This window comes from Ceratosolen solmsi, unplaced genomic scaffold (genome assembly GCF_000503995.2).
Source record: "Ceratosolen solmsi marchali unplaced genomic scaffold, CerSol_1.0 scaffold23, whole genome shotgun sequence".
NCBI lineage: Eukaryota > Metazoa > Arthropoda > Insecta > Hymenoptera > Agaonidae > Ceratosolen > Ceratosolen solmsi.
Genome location: NW_011948430.1, coordinates 28037 through 48536, shown reverse-complemented (window position 1 = coordinate 48536; position 20500 = coordinate 28037). Strand labels below are relative to the sequence as shown.

At 24.0% G+C, this 20500-nt stretch overlaps 4 protein-coding genes across 4 annotated transcripts; 2 read left to right on the top strand and 2 right to left on the bottom strand.

The window, feature by feature from the left end:
* The first annotated feature begins 1290 nt into the window (after positions 1-1290).
* RpI135 (RNA polymerase I subunit Rpl135) lies at positions 1291-6842 on the top strand. The gene is made up of 16 exons (XM_011501707.1): positions 1291-1377; positions 1448-1780; positions 1857-2096; positions 2165-2487; positions 2567-2826; positions 2903-3145; positions 3224-3498; positions 3567-3764; positions 3835-3942; positions 4005-4181; positions 4243-4457; positions 5609-5747; positions 5828-5984; positions 6069-6322; positions 6399-6563; positions 6630-6842. The coding sequence occupies exons 1-16, from the start codon at positions 1309-1311 to the stop codon at positions 6840-6842; spliced, it is 3369 nt and encodes a 1122-aa protein (XP_011500009.1). The 5' UTR covers positions 1291-1308.
* A 634-nt stretch (positions 6843-7476) lies between these two features.
* VhaSFD (V-type proton ATPase subunit VhaSFD) lies at positions 7477-11239 on the bottom strand. Its single transcript, XM_011501706.1, has 8 exons — positions 10984-11239; positions 10752-10833; positions 10450-10639; positions 10077-10295; positions 8536-8826; positions 8045-8451; positions 7736-7849; positions 7477-7663 (listed from the first exon to the last, which is right to left on the bottom strand). The coding sequence occupies exons 1-8, from the start codon at positions 11039-11041 to the stop codon at positions 7570-7572; spliced, it is 1455 nt and encodes a 484-aa protein (XP_011500008.1). The 5' UTR covers positions 11042-11239; the 3' UTR covers positions 7477-7569.
* Positions 11240-12019: 780 nt separating this feature from the next.
* On the bottom strand, positions 12020-12663 carry LOC105363902 (protein MEF2BNB homolog). Its single transcript, XM_011501705.1, has 2 exons — positions 12609-12663; positions 12020-12498 (listed from the first exon to the last, which is right to left on the bottom strand). The coding sequence occupies exons 1-2, from the start codon at positions 12661-12663 to the stop codon at positions 12047-12049; spliced, it is 507 nt and encodes a 168-aa protein (XP_011500007.1). The 3' UTR covers positions 12020-12046.
* Positions 12664-14389: 1726 nt separating this feature from the next.
* On the top strand, positions 14390-19327 carry LOC105363901 (uncharacterized). Its single transcript, XM_011501703.1, has 11 exons — positions 14390-14563; positions 14896-15043; positions 15492-15614; positions 15726-15925; positions 16797-17006; positions 18042-18213; positions 18296-18362; positions 18434-18593; positions 18658-18798; positions 18879-18992; positions 19069-19327. Exons 1-11 carry the CDS (start codon positions 14484-14486, stop codon positions 19289-19291), a joined length of 1638 nt encoding a protein of 545 aa, XP_011500005.1. The 5' UTR covers positions 14390-14483; the 3' UTR covers positions 19292-19327.
* Positions 19328-20500: the final 1173 nt, after the last annotated feature.

Here is a 20500-nt window from a genome sequence, read left to right as displayed (position 1 = left end):
GAAAAGTTTCATACTTCATTGGCGTATATAAAGGCGCGAAAAATAGAAAAATTATAAGTTATCGTTTGATGAATAACATTTGATGAAAAATAAATTAATGTATTTGTATTGATTTTATATGATTTAAGACGTGATAAAAGTGTTATAAAATAATTGTTCAATACAAATGTAATAAAATATATTAGTAGGATATTAACAGAATAAATTATTTTAATAAAATAAAATAATTTAAAATCTTTATATTAACTGAAAAATAAAAAAAATGTGACATTGTTCTTGTTATGGACAAATCTAATCCTTCTAAGTAGTTACAATTGTTAGGGGCACAACCCATATATAATATAATGAATAACGATTTTTAAAAAAGACAAGAACAACCTTGTTTAATTAATTTTATCACACAATGGAGTATTTTAATAAATTCCGCACAAAAATGTTTATAAGATACAATTTTCTACATAATGCAATATACTTCCTCTTCTACGTTTCATCTATTCAATCCATTCTATTTCTTTTATTATACATACCATTTCTGTTAGAACACTCTACTTTCTGCCCTTCGCATAACTGTAAATTGAATATCTAATTGTAAATAATTGATTATTTTATTGTTTTACATAACCTCATTATTGCACTATAAACTTTTAAATGTTTATGATTTTTTTTATATTTATAAATCTATTTTAATTTTATGGATGCATCTAATTTTATTCAATTGTGTTTTTTGTCAACAATTTAACTTTTAAGTTTTGTTTTACATAGAATACCGACAACTAACATTTATACAACAAATATTTTAATTTTTATTTTATTACATCTATCTGGTAGAAATAAAAATATAAGTAACTATTGAAACTAATATTTTCTCTATAACTAATTTTTTAGTAGCTTTTAAAATATTCAACATTAATAGTAATACATAATATAGAATTGCTGCGAATACTTTTTCTTATTTATTTTATAATTGGTTTGTAATCCTTCATTGCTATTGCAATAATAAAAATTGTTCGGATTCAGGGCCACTCTCGTATTAATCTGATTTCATTTCTTAATCACTTTAACGAAAATTTGAATCGAGCGCTCGTATAATACGTAAAACAATATAAAAGTCGAAGTTTGAAACTGTGATTAGAATCTGGAATACTAACCATTAGTATGCTGTATAGTATGTACTACTATAGCAAAATACTAAAGTTTAAAACGATTTATCAGTATTACTAGAGGTATCTATAGTTTTTATATAAATTCAGTTTGAACATGTGGTTTTGAATAACAAAATTTTACAAATTTTACATAAAAATAAGAAAAATGTTAATTGAACCAAAATTATCTAACTGCTCACCGGACTTCGGAAAGCCTGCAGTTAAACAAAATCATGTAGGTAAAATTTATTAAAAATTAATACATGAATTCACCATTTGATATTTAATCACATTTTATATATTAGCTTTTACATATGTTAGGAGCTCCTCACGTGGATTCATTTAACTATATGCTCGAAAAAGGACTTTCAGAAGTAGTAAAAAATTTGCTACCTGTACATTTGACATTAGCTAGTGGTGATAAAGTAGAAATAGCATTTGAGGATGTTACTATTAACTATCCTACCGTTCCCAGTGGAACCATTGGTGTTAAAAATTATAAAATATATCCATCAGAATGTCGACAAAGAGCTGCTACTTATAAAGGTAAAATAAATGCTAAAATTAGTTGGTTTATAAATGGCAGGCAGCAAGAAACGTTAGAAAAATGTTTGGGAGAAGTACCAATTATGTTAAGAGTAAGATTTTTATGTTTTATATTAATATTTTATAAGTTGTAATTATAACTTTAAAAGTATTAATTGTTATTTTAAGTCCAATAGATGTCATTTGAAAAATTTAAGCCCTGCAGAGTTAATTCAGTTGAAAGAGCATGAGCAAGAATGGGGTGGATACTTTATCATTAAAGGTCATGAACGTCTGATTAGAATGTTATTATTAACTAGAAGAAATTATCCCATAGCAATAAAAAGATCTGGTTGGAAACAAAGGGGAGATCAATTTAGTGATTTGGGTATTTTATTAAGAAGTGTTAAAGAAGATAATACAGCTACAGTAAGTGTTTAATAATGAATGAAATAAAGCATGAATATATAAGTTCTTAATGTTATTATTGTATTTAGAATAATTCATTGCATTATGTCACTGACGGATCAGCAAAATTAATGTTTACATATAGGAAAGTACTGTATTATGTACCATTAATTCTTATGTTAAAATGCCTTTTGAATGTATCAGATAAATTTATCTATAATGCATTAACTTCTGGTTGTGATAACGACGTTTACTATCAAAATTGCATATTGAATATGATGAGAACAATTCACGAAAAAAATTTGCATACACACGAACAATGCAAGATATATATTGGAAAAATGTTTAGGATTAAATTCTTTGAACTTCCTGCAAATGCTACAGATTCTGAAATTTGTGATTTCTTAATAAAGTAAGTAATACGTAATTGATATTGATAACCTAAAGTTATAAATAAATTAATTAAATATTTTTTTAATTAATATTTATAGACATTGCATAGCTATTCATCTTGATAATGCCATACAAAAATTTTACTTACTTTGTTTTATGACAAAAAAACTCTTTGCACTAGCTAATAACAAGTGTGCGATAGAAGGTGTAGATGCTATTATGATGCAAGAATGCTTACTTGGTGGCCATTTGTACTTACAAGTTGTTAAAGAAAAATTGTATTCTTGGCTTACGTCATTAAGAACTAATATTGCAAGACGAGCTAAAAATATTGGTAGTAATTTCACATTGAATAATCGTAAGTAATTAAAAGTTTTTATTTTTATATAATAATTTTATAAAACATTGAAACAATTTATAATTTAATATTGCAGAAGAAATGATAAATATTCTAAAAAGTGGCAGCACTCTTGATTCTCAAATGGAAAATTTTTTATCTACCGGTAATATTAGATCACAAAGTGGTTTAGGACTAATGCAAAATACAGGTTTATCCATAGTTGCTGAGAACATTAATAGAATGCGTTACATGAGTCATTTTAGAGCAATACATAGAGGATCTTTTTTTCAAGAAATGAGAACAACAGAAGTTCGACAATTATTACCCGATGCTTGGGGTTGGTTATACGTGGTTATATATTATTTATTTTATTTGTAGGAAATATTTAAGTACATTTTGTAAAACTTGTGTGTAGGTTTCATTTGTCCTGTGCATACTCCAGATGGTGCACCATGTGGTCTTCTTAATCATTTAACCATGAATTGTATTATTACTAAATATCCAGATCCAAAATTGAAAAATGCTGTGCCAACTATTTTATTAGATTTAGGAATGTTACCCATATTAATTACTGATGAGTGCAAAAATTTTTATACTGTTATTCTAGATGGAGATGTAATAGGGTTAATTGATGAAAATATTGTTACTAAAGTTATAGATAAATTGCGTATTTTAAAGATAAGTGAAAAGGTAAGTTTAATCAACAATTTATTAATAATGATTGAAAAATATATAATTGTCTTTATCTGAAATTTTAGGTACCACCAACAATGGAAATAGTTTTGATACCCAAGAAAAATGTTCCATCACAATATCCTGGAATTTATCTTTTTACAGGACCCACTCGTATGATGAGGCCTGTAAAAAATTTATCTGTTAATAAAATAGAATTAATAGGAACATTTGAACAAATTTACTTAAACATTTGTATAACGGCAGAGGAAGCACATGAAGGTGTAAGACAGTTTCCATTTAACAATTTTAAATATAAAATAAAATATTTAATATATATGTATTTAATTTTAGTTAACAACTCATCAAGAACTTTCAAAAACTGCTTTTCTTAGTAACTTAGCTTGTCTCATTCCAATGCCAGATTGCAATCAAAGTCCTAGAAATATGTATCAATGTCAGGTAAAATTTTTAAGTAAAAATACTTTTTTTTTTTTTTATGAAATTATGCTATAAAATTTTAGATGGGTAAACAAACAATGGGTACTCCTTGTTTAACATGGCAACAGCAATCCCAAACAAAATTATACAGATTACAAACTCCAATGACTCCACTTTTTCGACCTGTTCATTATGACAATATTAATTTAGATGAATTTGCTATGGGCACAAATGCAATTGTTGCCGTTATTTCTTATACTGTAAGAAAATGTTATTTATTAAATCATTATATATATTTTATTCTTTACATAATATTTATAGGGTTACGATATGGAAGATGCTATGATTATTAATAAAGCTTCATATGAACGAGGTCTGGCTCATGGAATGATATATAAATCAGAATTTATAGAATTGAAAGATCAAACCGATTATTTTATAAGAGATTCTAATAATTCCAATCTCTTTGATAAATTAGACCCTGATGGTTTACCAAATCCTGGTACAATTATTAAAGAAGGAGATCCGTATTATTGGTAATTATATATTCTGATATAAGTACAATAATTATATATAATATGCATGTGCACATTTAAGCTTTTAGTTAAAAAAATTTATAGAAAAATTAATAGATATAATAGATATGTGTTATATATTAGTTTAAAAACGTAATAATTTGTATAAAAACTAATTTTTTTATCCAGATTCCTGGTCTAAACAAAATATTCCGTTCTATATTTAGTACAATTTATAAACATTTTTAATAAAATGAAAGTATATTTAATAATTTTAAATAAAAAAATTGTTAATTAAATATTGAATAGGCATATTTCAATAAAATATTAATTTTTTATAATTAAAATACGAAAGACATTATTAAAAGGACATTGAAATATTTAAAAAATTATCATTTTTTACTTTAGAAAATGCTATTTCTTAATTGAAATTACTAAACATTCTATATTTAAAATATTTATAATTAAAAATTCTAATACATTTTTCTTAGAAATTATTTATTGATTTATAATAATTAATAGATATTAAATCTATTTCACTATGATTTATTATTTACTGTACTTAGTTTTATTTTTTTAAAAAAATTTCTAATGTTGAATTAGCTTTGAAGATTTTAATATTTTCATATGAATTATGAAAAAACTATATTAAATCACATTTATTTATTTTGTATTCTATACAATTGTATTTTTAAACATCTTAATATCTATTTTATATAAACTATAATTCACTCTGAATATACTTGATTATTAAAATATCTTATGGAGGAAAAATGCAATAATAAAAATTAATAGAAAAAAAAATTTTGTTTATAACTTTTTTTTATAGTAATCATAAATAATTTAAAGTCTATTGGCTAAATAGTGAATTTAGTGAGTTTAATGAATTTAAAGAATGAATAATCAGTGGTTAATGGTTTTTATTTTAATTATAAAATTACTACATAATTATTTATATTTTAGATAATTGTTCTCTATAATTATTATTTATACAACTATATTTCATGGAAATACTTTAATAGTTTAAAATATATTAATGCAGTAATGACATGAAATTGTAATAGAAATAAAAATATTTTTAAATACAATATTTTATTTTTATTTAGTAGTTAGCATTTATATATATCATTCATTTTAAAATAAGTATTTTTTAAGTAAATACTATTTTTCAGCTTTTTTAATGGAGATAAAAAATCCTTTCAAGTTGGAAAATATAATGGAAAAGAAGATGTTTATGTAGATAATGTTAAACTTTGTGGAGGATTAGAAAATAGCATGAATCGTAAAGCTTGTATAACTTTTCGAATTCCTGTAAAAGCGATTTTTAATAAAAATATTTTAATAAATCTATATAATTAAGAAATCAATAAGTTTTTCTCTAATATTTGTAGCGTAATCCAAATGTTGGTGATAAATTTGCTTCTCGAGCAGGACAGAAAGGCATTTGTTCACAGAAATGGCCAATGGAAGATTTACCATTTACAGAAACAGGGCTTATTCCAGATATTGTATTTAACCCTCATGGTTTCCCCAGTCGAATGACTATAGGCAAGTTTTGTTTAAGCATAAAAATAATATTCTAGAATAATTTTAATACGCATAATTAAATTTTATTTATTTCTAAAAATTTAGCTATGATGATTGAAGTTATAGCTGGGAAATCAGCTGCACTTCATGGTTTAGTACATGATGCAACTCCTTTTAGATTTTCTGAAAATGAAACTGCTGTTGATTATTTTGGAAACCTTCTGGAACAGGGTGGCTATAATTATTATGGAACTGAAAGAATGTATTCTGGTATAGATGGGCGTGAAATGACAGCAAATATATTCTTTGGCATAGTGCACTATCAAAGGCTTCGCCACATGGTTTCAGATAAATGGCAGGTTTGTTATTTTTAATTAGTTTTACTGTTTAAATTTTATGTAATTTTTGTAAAGAATACATTTTGTATTGCATAAGGTAAGAAGCACTGGACCGATCGATGTTTTAACTAGACAGCCCATAAAAGGTAGACGCAGAGGTGGTGGTGTTCGTTTTGGTGAGATGGAACGTGATTCATTAATATCTCATGGATGTTCATTTTTACTTCAAGATCGACTGTTTCATTGTTCAGATAAAACAACCGTAAATAATTATAAAAATTCATTTGACTAATGATTAATAAAAATATTAATACTTTATTCTTTTCAGACATTAGTGTGTAAAACATGTGGTACACTGATTGGCCCTGTAATGGAACTGTTTGTGAACAAGACAATTCTTGGAGAAAAAAAAATGAGGTGCCGTTTATGTAAAGATAATGGAAATCTTGGTGAAATTGATATACCATATATTTTTAAATATTTGGTAACTCAACTGACCTCGTGTAATATTAATGTTAAAATCGCATTTAATAAAAAATAATTTTCAAATTGTTACTATATACAGAGTATATTAAATATACTATTATAAAAAGTGCTCTTTATATACTACTATATATATTACTATAAGAAAATAACATTTCAAATTAATATTCAATTTCTCTTTAATAATAATTTGTTTATGTATTATATTGACATATAAAAAATGGTTTATATAATTGAATTTGTAATAAATGATGTAAATATTTTGTAATAATATTACTTTTATTCTACTAATAGTTTCAAATATATTTTTAAATAATTTATATAACAATATTTTCAAATATTTTATAGTACACACTCACTGTTTGCGCTAATACAATTATATAAGCATATATTTGTGCAAACATCTACACCACTATCAAGAATATATATATATATATATATATATGATCATTGTAATTACATTAATTAATCTTTATTAATAAGTTAAAAAAAAAATTAATTAAAACTCATATTTTCAATTTTTTTAAAAATATTATACCTGGGTTTGAAAATGATTTGAATATTTTTAATTTTTATGGAATGTGAAATTATATTGTCCAATAATGAAAAATATAATAATTATCTATATTTCACAGAATTTTTTAATTCTATAACAATCAAGGTTTATTTAAACTTTAAATCTATTTAAGATATTAAAACGTGGTTATCAGATATATTAATTCATGTTCAACATTATACTTAATATGAAATAAGACCAATTGTTCAGGTCATATCTGTTTGAATATTTAAGCCTTTGCAGGCACTTGAGTTCCGGGTTTAGTTCCAGATGCTCCACTTGTACCGGTTTGTTCTTTTTCTAGTTGCTTCCCTAGGTACTCCCTAAATATTTATAATGAAATTTTATATACATAAAAATTTTTTAACGAGATCTAATGTATACTGATTTCATACCAGTTATGCACCATTAATTTTTGAACAGCCAAAAGAGCTTCATATCTGACATTAGGATCTTCATGACTCAATAACTGCATCACTCTTTGCTTACCTCCTAATTGTTCGATAATGCTATTATTAAAAAAAAATTATTTTAAAAAAAGTAAAAGTAATGCTTATTTTAAATAGAATTTATAATAAATTTTATTATTAAAATAGAAAAAGAAATACATTTAAATCTAATTTTTTATTATAATAATAAATAGAAAAATATCTATATATATTACTATATACTATAATAGTTCATTAATTATATATTTAACTTACTGTTTTCCTCTTGGATAATGTCGTACATATTCCCCAACATCAAAACACGCAACGCTTAAAACCAAAGGATCCTTACTAGTTTCTAACAAATGAACTAAAATTCGAAGAAGTTCATAATTTTTTTCGTTCAACCGACTTGAATTTTCTCGCCAGAATTTTCCAGACTTATGTACAGGTGACCACTCAAGACGGCCAGATTTTACTTCTGTTGCATACTCATCAAAAGAACTCAAATCTTGAACGGATGCTTGTAACTTATCGTTTAAAAATTCAATATCATCAGTTAAATCTTCGTCATCAAATTTTCGTTGACTCAGAATCGATAGCTGTTTTAAAACTTTACATTGAACCATAGCAATGCAGTGTTCCTTTGCAACCTGTGAATCTTCAACTTTCTCAATCAAATTCTAAAATAATTAAAATTTCTAATTAAAATTGGAAATAAAAAATTTAACAAATTAATAATTAAATAAGTCAAACAATATACTTACTCGAAATACTGCAAGAATAATTCTTGTTACCTTTTCTTTTACTGAGTCACTCAATATATCAGCTAGAATAGGAATGACATTAAATTTATTCATTTTTTCAGCAAGCAGAGGATTAAAAGTAAGCACCCATAAGCAAAATATTAATTGATATTGAACTTGAAAATTTACTCTGCCAGATAAAACACTTAAGAGAGTTGATATTCCATCAACTGAGACAAAAGCAAAACGATATTCATCAATGCGAAGCATCATTTGCAGACACCTTGCAACTGATTGAATATATTCATTATTCTAAAAAAAATAAATACAATCAATTTATTATCTATATTTTTAAAATAAATATTGAATTAAAGTAATTATAAGATATACTTTCACAGTATTTTAAAATGATTATTTAAAAATAGAATAAATAAAATCAGACCAATATTAAATAATCATGTATTCAATGTATTGAAAATTGATTCGAAATAACATTAGAATTAATTTAATTGAAAATAATTATGCAAACTTCTTAAGAAAGTATCACTCAAAATTATTATTCCACAAAAATTATAACTTCCAATTAAAGACGTACAAATAAATATTGATATGAATTTTTTTCTATAAAGATAACTTTATAATTTAATTGAACTAAATTAAATATATATTAAATTACAATACTATCTAGGTAAAACTTTTACATTATAGCATCATGCATACGGTGTGTCTTGTGACTTCAAACATTCAGAATAATTTTAAACTATGATAATTTAAATAATGTATTATATAATCTAAATTTTTTATTATTCGCATTATGTAAATATTGATGATCGCAAAATATTGTAATACAATTATCACTTAAATTTATAACAAATTACTTTTAAACCATTCTTTAACGTTAATTATATTTGAAAATTAAAAAATTAATGAAAATCAATTTGTTATAATGAATATATAAACAGATGTATTAAGTAAAAGCCATAAAGAGTTCCAATTACATTATCAGATTATGGTCTCATATAATTATCAATCAAAACAAACATTGGTATCTAATTAAAAATATAACGCTTATTTTATAATGGTTCAAAAAATCATAGAACTTTTCTTTAAATACATTATGGCTAAAGAAACCACACAAGTAGTTAAGGGAATAATTTTATCTCTATGTCAAAAAAGGAAATATAAATGTCTACAAATCTTTATCTTTCAAAATAAACTAGTGAAATATACAAAAACTCTTTCGTATTAAATTAAAATTTTAACCATTTATTCTTTATAAAATATTTAAACCATTTATGCTATACTGTGTGTATATTACATTTGTATAGACATCCAGCCAAGCATGCATATATACCCATTTATGCATACTACAAAATAATACATGTATGTATATGATTGTAAAGTGAAACTGATTATAAATGAAACTCTTATTATCATTATCAATATAAAATAAATTACAAATATATAGTTCAAAGCAAACAATCATTAAAAATATTTTAAAGCAGCTTTTGATAACATACCTAAATTAATTGTTTATAATGAATTAAAAATTAAAAACTCACGCTTAACTTAAGTTGATCTTTTAGCCAAGTAAGATAAAATTGAAGATCAGTTTTTTCCATAAGATCATGGCTCCAACATGCTAATTTAGCAATTATTCTAGAAGTCATATTCATGATAAAACCATCTTGTCTATTTAATAGATTCAAGAAAGGACCCCATACTGACTCTCTCTTTCGTGTTGAATGTTCACGAAAAATCTCGACACGACTACGATTTTCCTATTAAACAGTATGGATTATTAAAAAAATATATATATATCAATGACTAATATATAAATAGCTTTTAAATTAAATTACACACAATCGCGCACACACACAATAATACATATGTACATATATATATTGATAAATATTTCATACAAAAAATAATTACCTGCAGCATGTCATCAATCATAGTAAGTATATATTGAATAGTTTGATCTTTTGAAACATGACCTAATAAATTAAGAAAAGTTTTAGCCGCTTGTCCAGGATTTTCTTTCAGTTTAGCTTCTCTTGTACTAGAATCATTAGTATCAAAAGCAATAATAAAATCATAATCTTCCTTAGATATCATTTGAGACCTAAAGTAGAACAAAAGTAATAAATAAACATACCGAGTGAAAATAATTAAAGAGATTTTTTAAGCAATTAAATTTTCAATAAAATAAGAATTTTTATAAATTGTATAATTACTGAAGATAAGATTGCCAATTAATGCGTTGACTTCTAATGTCAGCAGCTTGTTGTTGTAAAATACTAGTTGCAGCAAGCATATCTAAAATATAAAAATATAGTAATAAATGTAAAATGATTGATAATGATTAAAAAATGTTTATAAATTAAAAAAAATAAGCCCTAAAATTAAATTTAAATTAAGTTTAAAAAACTATGTGGGAGGGTCTGGAATTTTTTCAGAATATCTTACCAATATTTTCGTCTGGAAGTGCTGGAATCATTTCTTTAATATTTGTACGATCGGCCATGGCTATATTAATTACTTTAAAATAAGGTACCACCTTTGTACGTATTAAATTACTTGCAATTTATATAGTGTCGGTAAATCGTTTATAGAAACTGATTTTATTCATTATTTTATGTTCAATAACAAGTCACGAGATTGCAATAACCTGAAGATAGTCACATATTGCTTATTAATGACGTCATGCTGATATGAAGTTATTTAAATCGAAATTTTAAATTTTTGACGATTTTAATCTGTTCTGCGTAGAATTAATTATGTAATTTTTAATGGCATTTTAAATGAGAAATTACAATCTTAGAAACTAATTAATAAAATATATCTTCTAATTATGTTAATAGAAACATTTTCTTGAACTTTAAAAGGAATAAGCTTAAGCAATTTAGAATCCATTTTATAAATACATTCTTATTTTGGTTATTAAATTAACCTATACAATATTGAAATAAGACAAATAATGCATAAATGTAATATTTAATTTCAACAATTTAGACGTTTATATAAATTAAAAATAAAGTTATTTTTGTATGCATAATTATCTAATATTGTTATACATATTTATAATATAACAAATTATTAAAGAGTAGAAATATTATTTTTCATCTTTATTCTGAACAAATTTGACATCAATAATAAACAATTATAACTTACTTAAAAATATATGTAGGTACATACAAATTAGAAATTCTTCAATAACCAATATCATGAATTTATAAATATTTTTATTGATATGCTATTCTATCAATTATTTTATTCATATAATTTTCTTATATTGAAATAGAAATATTTAATTGGTTTTTTCTTTTGCATCTTTATACATTCATTTATTTAATTTAACTGAATATACATATTAAATCTTATTCTAAAGTTTATAATATATTAAAAGTTTAGTCGGAAAATTTACAAATACAATAAATATAAAATAATGATAAATATATTTCAAATTTTCATTATATTACTTATTAATAATCAATTACCTTAAAAATTGAAAGTATTGTTATTAAATTTATTAATTGATTCGCATTCCTTCTGAACTGGAATGCCTAGCATGATTCATAATGGATTCAACTCGATTTGCAGTCTCTCTAACTACATCAGAAATATCATCTGGTAGATTTGGAATATGCGCAGAAAGTCTTTTGTACATAGATTCTTTATTGCCTTCTATCTTTTTACGGCGTTGCTCTTCATATTTAATTTGTTGCTTATAAAAAATAGCATTTTTTAATAATTCCAAAGTGTTACTAAAACTCTTGGTAGCTCCTTCCATACTTTTTATTGCACTAATTGCATATTCGATATCATAACAATGACCTAAAAGCTGTTGTCTTAAAGCTAATACTTCAACTCTTTTTTCTATCATTGGAGGCACTGCTTTACGAACATGCTCTTGTAATCTATAAAATGCCAATGATGGTTCATTGGCCACAATGTGCATATTTTCAGAAATTCTTTCCGTTGCTAGAAAAGTGTTTTAATACAAAACTCATAAAAAATCTTCGATCCATTAAAAAGCTAATATAATTACAATTCATTCGTTTATTTTTATATCTATAAATCAATAAACATACCTTTTTTTACTTTTATTTCTAATTCTTGATCAGATTGATATATTTTTGCAGACATTTTAGTAATTTTTTTTAACGACACAACGTTACATTTCAATTATAAATAAAAATTAATTCTTCTGTTTACTAATAGAAAAAGAAAAGTTTGTCTTGCTGATACTGTCATTACAATTTTGTACGATTTATAATTAGAGCAAAATGTAAGGAAACACTAATAGCACATATAATAACCTATCAGGTAAGTTTTATCAAAATTTTTGTGCAATGAGAACTTCATGCCCAATGGGTACTATAATCACATTAATTTCAAAATATTATCACAATTAAAAGGTAATTGAATATTGAAATTAAACCAGAATTAAAATCAAATAATAGTATATTTAAATATCTGTTTGAATATATGATATTAACAAGAAATTGTAATTATAAAATATCCGTAAAATATACATAAATAAACTTTGCAGTACAAATTTATAGTACTTATATAAATTTATTTTCACTATTGTGGCTACTGAGTATTAAGTGAAATCTAAAAAATATATATAAATATGATGTAACTACTTTAATAATTATAGTTATCATTTAGATGTGTAGGGTAACATTCGCATTCGCTTGCAATTGTACCTGCTTATATTGATTGCTATATTATATGAGTTTTATTGTTTTTAATATCAACATTAGCAAGACTTTTCAAAATTATTTTAAATTAAAATAAAATTTTATTTAATAGATTTTATTATTTAATACAATATATTTTTAATAGAATCTAATCAATAAAATTGTCAAAATAACGTAAAATATTCTCCTTATTCAAAACTTGAAGTAATGACGTTTCTTTGGATTTGATGCGCTCGTCTTTATTATTGTAGCTTACATGAAGTTCGTTGTTGAAACAAAAATTATATATTTAAATACACAGAATTATTAAATTAATTACAAATTCAATGGTTTTATTCTAAACATAATTTATAAAAATCTGTAGTAAATTTAACGATTATTTTTTAAATATAATATTACGTTAAAAATTGTATATCTTTAAATAAACAGTTTTTAATGCATTTAAAAATTGACCTAATACAATATTATTTTATTTTAACAAATTGTATGTAGAAAATTCGAAATTTCTTTGCAGAGTTATTATTAAAATTAAAATATTCTAATTTAATAATATATAAATTAATTAAATGATTCAAATATAAAACTTTAATCCATAAATAGATTATTTTTAGTTCTTTATTGTACACAAATATAAAATAATCAATAACTTTCTAATGTTTTTAATAAACTATTATTATTAATGCTTATTTTTCTCATCAATAAAGTTTCATATTGAAATTACGCGCATTTGTATGAACCAATAACTGGAGATCTCCATTACAAATCCCAATATGGAGACGGAATAGACATTCTATGCTTATATTATTCTTTTGTATAAATTGTTGTGTAATAATGTTAATTAATAGAACTTATGGAATCGTAAATAATCATCTTGCATCTATGAGTTGGCAATTTTAAACTCATATCTGGATTTGTCAATTTAAATTTTATCATTATTTTACAATAAAAAATTATTTAAATACTCATGCGAATAAAATGCTTATTAAAATATTAAAATAATTATGAGTCCATTGCAATTAATCAATTTGATAATGTGTTTATCATGGACATGCGAGCACAGATATAGATGCATGCATGTATAATTGTTATACGTTTTTAATAATCAAATATTCGTTTCTTATAAAAGTGATTTAATATTTCATCGAAACTTGGTCAGACCGCAAATCATATAGTAAATACCTAATAATCAGCTAATTTTGTTAGTTAATTTGTGCTTACTGTACAACACATCTCTAGTCAAAGTATAAGTCTTCCAAATAAATGAAAATGGCGGAACAAAGCGAAAGAAATCAGTTGCCACCTGGATGGGAATGCAGATATGACAGTAGAAGCGGTCGAGCGTATGTTCTTAATTTATTTTTTGATAATAATTTATCGATTATTTTATAGATATTAATATTTTATATTAATACCTTTAACGATATATACACATTGATAATACTTAATCTGTTTTAATATTATCTTTCGCGTTATTACGTTCATAAATTTCCTTTTAATTATTTTATAGTAAGATAGTATCTTAATATAATTTATTATGTACACCCATAAAATTGGTTCAATATATACATTTATTATCAATATTTCATTCGGATACCTGATACTTAATTTATCATTTTAATAATTATATTTATCTATTTATTTTCATTTATTTAATTAAATTTTCGTTTTTTAGTTATTTTATAAATCACTTCAATCGCTCAACTACTTGGGAAGACCCAAGAGTACGTTATTGGCAGTATGCTCAGTATATCCAATCTCAAAATTCAACAACTCCAAGTTCCGGAACAACCGATCACCTGAGTGAATCCATTCCTTTACAGGTAAATAGAACTTTTATTATAAATTTTGTTTTCATTTTTTTTTTATATTTGTAACTTTCCTTTAAATCTCTTATAAAGACAAGTAATTTAATTAATATCTTATTCTATTAAATATAGATATAATTAGTTATTATTAAATGGAAATAATAAAAACTAAATAATAAATATTTTTATATTTTGTTAAAATTTTCTACAAAATTAAAATAATAAGCTTTCAAATAATATAGCAGCAGGAAGAAAAAAGAAACATTGATTCTGTATAATCGACTTGTAAATTAATTATTTGAACATTACATTAATTAATACATAGTAATGACTGAAACTTTTGTAAATTATAAATTAAGTATATACAGATGCATTTATTTGCATATTAAATTTGTTTTTGAATACTTATAATATTTCCATGCTGCATTTTTCTGGATTATCACATTAAATAATGTGATGACAGATGAGTGGAAATTCCACAACAGGGCATTCAGTTTATTCTGGAGCTCATAGAGTTCCACAAGTATATCCAACTCCTTCACCTTATCGTAATCCACAACCTGCTTTCTTACCTCCAAGTCTACAGGTAGGTGCAAGTGGCATCTGAAAAATGAAAAATCAATTTTTGTAAATAAATATTGTATAATATAAAATAATCAATATAAATGAAAAATGTTTCTGCTTTATTATTTGTTAGGATTTAAAGACTCCACTATCTAATCGATCTGTGAGTGGCTTGACGAACCGACTTGGTGAAATGACGATCGGATCTCCAACCCCAATCAGAAATATGGAAACTAGCTTAATTCAAAACGAAGACGTAGAATTACAAGTGGTGAAAATCAATACCATGTTTCCAACTGTCTCTGATACCCATATTCGATTATTATTAAAAAAGTAAGATTTCAAAAATTAATATTGAGAAAACAAATTCTAATAGTATTTCAACAAAACTTTCTTCAATATTTCTTAATTTATCCAATAATACTTCATTATATTTATAATGTTAATGTTAATGTATTTTATTTTATCTCTATCAAATATCTTTTGAATAATAAAGATAAATGTATTAGGTTAATGCAAAAGTTGTCTCATCTAATGCTAGACAGCATTGCTTTACAAATCAGAAATTTTATATATATTATACAGTTAAAGTTTCATTGATATTGGAAAATAGATTTGATTGTCCCTTTTACGATTTATTAAATATTAAAAATGGCAAGAGATAATAACTTTAAAAAAAGCTCTATAAAAGCATGACAATATATCTACTATTCACAGATTTTACAAATGCTTAAGAAAGTTTTGTAAAAAATTTTTAAATTAGCGATGCCATCATATTTTGGATGAGTATTTAGCACTAACTGAGAATGATGAGTACAATTTGATGTAATAATCTTAACACTGTTTATGTAAATAGTTAATTCTAAAAATTTTGTCAATACTTGCAATTATTTAATGCTAATTATTTGTAATTATTAAATTCAATTAATTTCATTCTGAAATAAATGTTATATACAATTTGATTCAATTTTGTATTGAATTGTATATTTTATGAAATTAACTATCAGTATAGTTTTTTATTGATTAAATTTCATTTGTTTTAACTTTAGATTTTTAAAAAGAAAATTTTTAATTTTAAAAATTAAACTATTTGTAAAAGAATATGTACCTATACGTATATTTTAAAATTTATCCTTTTTGTAATTGTAATACATTTGTCTTTACCATTGATTCAAATACTAAAAACTTGGTTAATCTCTTGCAGATATCATAATAGACCAGCTTTGGTTGTAAGTGCACTACAAGTTGAGAAGAATCCGCTTTGTCAGCCTGGACCTTGCACACCAATAGGCGTACATTCCAGCTATGCAATACCGAGATGGCGTCTTCCATCCCACGCAATACATACAACTCTAACACTGAGTCCACCACGAGGTGTACGGCCAGTCCCGCATTCCCCAAAAATGAAACTTAGGTTTACTCCATTCTTAATAATGTCAAAACCAGTATTTGGATGCTAGATGTTAATATTATGAATATCATATTAATATGTGCAAAGATAATTAGAACGAAAAGATTTTATTATTATTGCTCATTTAAATGTATTTTGTCATTCAATAAAATAATTTCATATCATCTAAAGAAAGATATTTTGCACATGAATAGTAATAATCTTAATTATAATAATTTATATAAAAATATTTTACAGTATGAGATTTATTATGAAATTAAATGAATGACAGAAAAGATTTTCAATTTATTGGTGTATATTATTAATTAAAAATACATCAAATACTAAGAAAATCATACCGTTTTAGTCCATAGTTATTTGGTATGTTTATAACTAAAAATAAAACAGTCTCAGTTTATAAAAAAAATTAAAGTTTTGTACTATTGCATGTTTATTTTTATATCTAAAATTAAAAGTACTTTAAGTTTTCTTTATTTTCTTTTATAGATTCCACAACCTTTTGTATCTAACACTCAATTATAAATTTATTACACTATTAATTATTGAAAAATATATTAATTAAATTATAATAGCATGGAATAATATTGTATAAAAATAAATTGAAACACAGTAAATTAAAATACAATTTTTTAAATTAATATTCTCTTATTGAACTTAATGTTTTTTTTAATTTCCACTTATTTTAAATAAATCTAAGATTTAAACACATACATATCATTATTTTTATGTTTACTATTTGTAAATTTTATTTCTACCCCAATCTTTTTCAGTTTCATCCCGGTTTTCAATACCTTAGATGTTGAATCGCATCAGTTACTCAAAACGTAGATAGGTTAGTTTATTCTTTTATGTTTATAAGAATGTACTTATTTCTTTTTAAGAATTTTTTAATGATTTTTTTTGTATTGTACCATTCATTTCTTAAAGCACGCATTCTTCACTCTTGTACAAGCTTGCTGAAGTTGGTGTAGAAAAAGTATATTATCATATAAAAAATATATTTAATATAAAAAAAAATAATTTATATATTATTCGTAGGTACCTGAAAAATGTATTTCCTAAAGTGGATGAGTATATACTTCTTGATACTTTAGAGCAATGTGAAAATAATGTTCAAAAAGCAACAGACAAATTGCTTGAACTTGGATATGAAAAGCGTAATCCAACTGCTCCATCCAGATTGTCTATTAAAAAGAAAGAAGATGAAAAGGTAAATAAATATATTAAAATAGATTATTAAATATAATTAATAAAAGTTAATTATTTTTCTTCCATGATATTTGTTTTTCCAGAGTTACACTGCTCCATCTGCTCCTACTCCACCTCCACGAATGAAAAGTATAGAAGAAAAAAACAAAAGTAAGTTTAATGAAATTTTTGCCTTAATGATTATTTGCTTATTAAATTTCATTTGTATAATTTAAATATAGTAAAACTACATTTAATGGATAAATTTAAAGCTGTACCAGAAAAAGTTATTTTATTAGCAATGGATAGTGTAGATTATGATGAAGAGAGAGCAGCTTATATTTTAGATATTATGATTACAGAAGAAGCCATAAAGCCATTAAATACGTCCAGTAGTCAAAGGTAACATTTTGTTCAAAAATCATGAATTAAATATAAAATTTATTGTTTGATTTTATTTTTACAGTAGTAATAAAAGTGATGATAAAAAAGATTGCCCTCCAATAATAGAAGCACTGAAATTACATGCTTCACCAATTAAAAGAATGATAAAAGAAGTAAATATTGAACAATCAAAAAGATCAAAACAAAAAAGTGAAGTTCCAAAGTAAGACAAGTATTGTTAATATTGTCTTTACATTGATGCTTTTAAATAACTCATTAACAATACATTGACTAATATTTCAGAATTTCACGTGGAACTAGTACAACAGAAGATGATGATTATAAATCACCTTACCTAATAAGACCATTGGGTCCTAATACAGATTTACCACAAGGAGCAAATAATAATTTACTTTTGTAAGCGACTTTTCTTGACCTATAATAATATATATATAAAACATATCGATATTGATTTTTCATATTAATATTTTAGACCTGATTATGCACCATGGTCTGGTCCTGATCCATCATTGTTAATAAAACAAAAATACACCAAAACATTAGCTGTAGGACAAAATGTTTATTTTACTGGTAATCGTAATCTTGCAAAAGGTCCTAATTCAGAGCTTCGCAAAGGTCCACTTAGAGGATTAGCTCAAGGTTCAATATATTCTCAGAGAAATGCCATTAGTAATATAGAGAGTCGCGGTAAATGAAATATGTGTAGTTGTTTTTTTTAATTCATTTTTATTATTTTCATTAAATATTAAAAAATTATAATTACTATTTATTTTTTATTAATATTTTAGTCGGTTTAAATTAAAGTAATAATTGATTCAATTTCCTACAGAATATGGTTAAATGAAAAAGTATTTGAATTGTGATAATGAAATAACATTTTATTAATATTGTCTCATATTATATGACATAAGTACAAGCATATTTTCATGCATTAATTATAGTATGAAAATAACTTAAACAAAACATCATTAATTTTAAATAGCTCAAGTGAAAAATATATTTATTAAAAATACCCATTATTTTTTGGGTTTGTCGAATTAATTCTTTTATAATCTGCAGTGTTACATAAAGAATTTATACTTTGAAAAATTGAGTGCAGTTTACATTCTTGATATTCACAAGCCAATTCACATGATGCATAAACAGTATTCATATTTATTAATAATAACACTAATTTCTATGTTATTTAAGCAGTCTTAGTACTACAACATAACTCGTGTAGTATATTTATTATATTTGAGTAAATTGAGTTTTGGAAAACTAGATTCTACATTGAAAAGTTTGACATTAAATGGCAAGTATTAATCATATCGATTAATTGCATCTATTGCATACATGAGTTGAATCCTGTTAAGGAAAATCAGACTGACTATGCACTATGAAAATAGTGAGTGTGATTTACAATTAAATTAATATTCAAAATTAACAATTATTTAATACTCCCAATGCATACACGTGATAAAATATGACGACGCTCATTATATTACCACATCTTGTTATTAAACCATACAAGTATCTCACAAAGTAAGACATATGAAACATCTCTAATTTATGCTAAATCGTAAAAATTTTAAATTCTTCCATCTAAATATATTTGTGAAGTAATAATTGATGCAAGGCTTCAATTTTAATGGTAGTAAATTTTTTGTCATTGCTAGAAAATTTAATTTCATAATACATGTAACAAACATTAATTTTTTTATCTCCTGTATTTCATATGATCTCATGATTAATTTATTATGTTTTACTCTCATTAATTTCTTTAGTTATTCAGGAGACTTAATTAAAATAATAATTACAAATTATTAAAATCACAGAAATGATTTTCACTTGAGCTATTAAAACATGTGTACTTTCTGATTAATAATTTTTATACCCTAATCAATAGAAAATGACATTTGTAC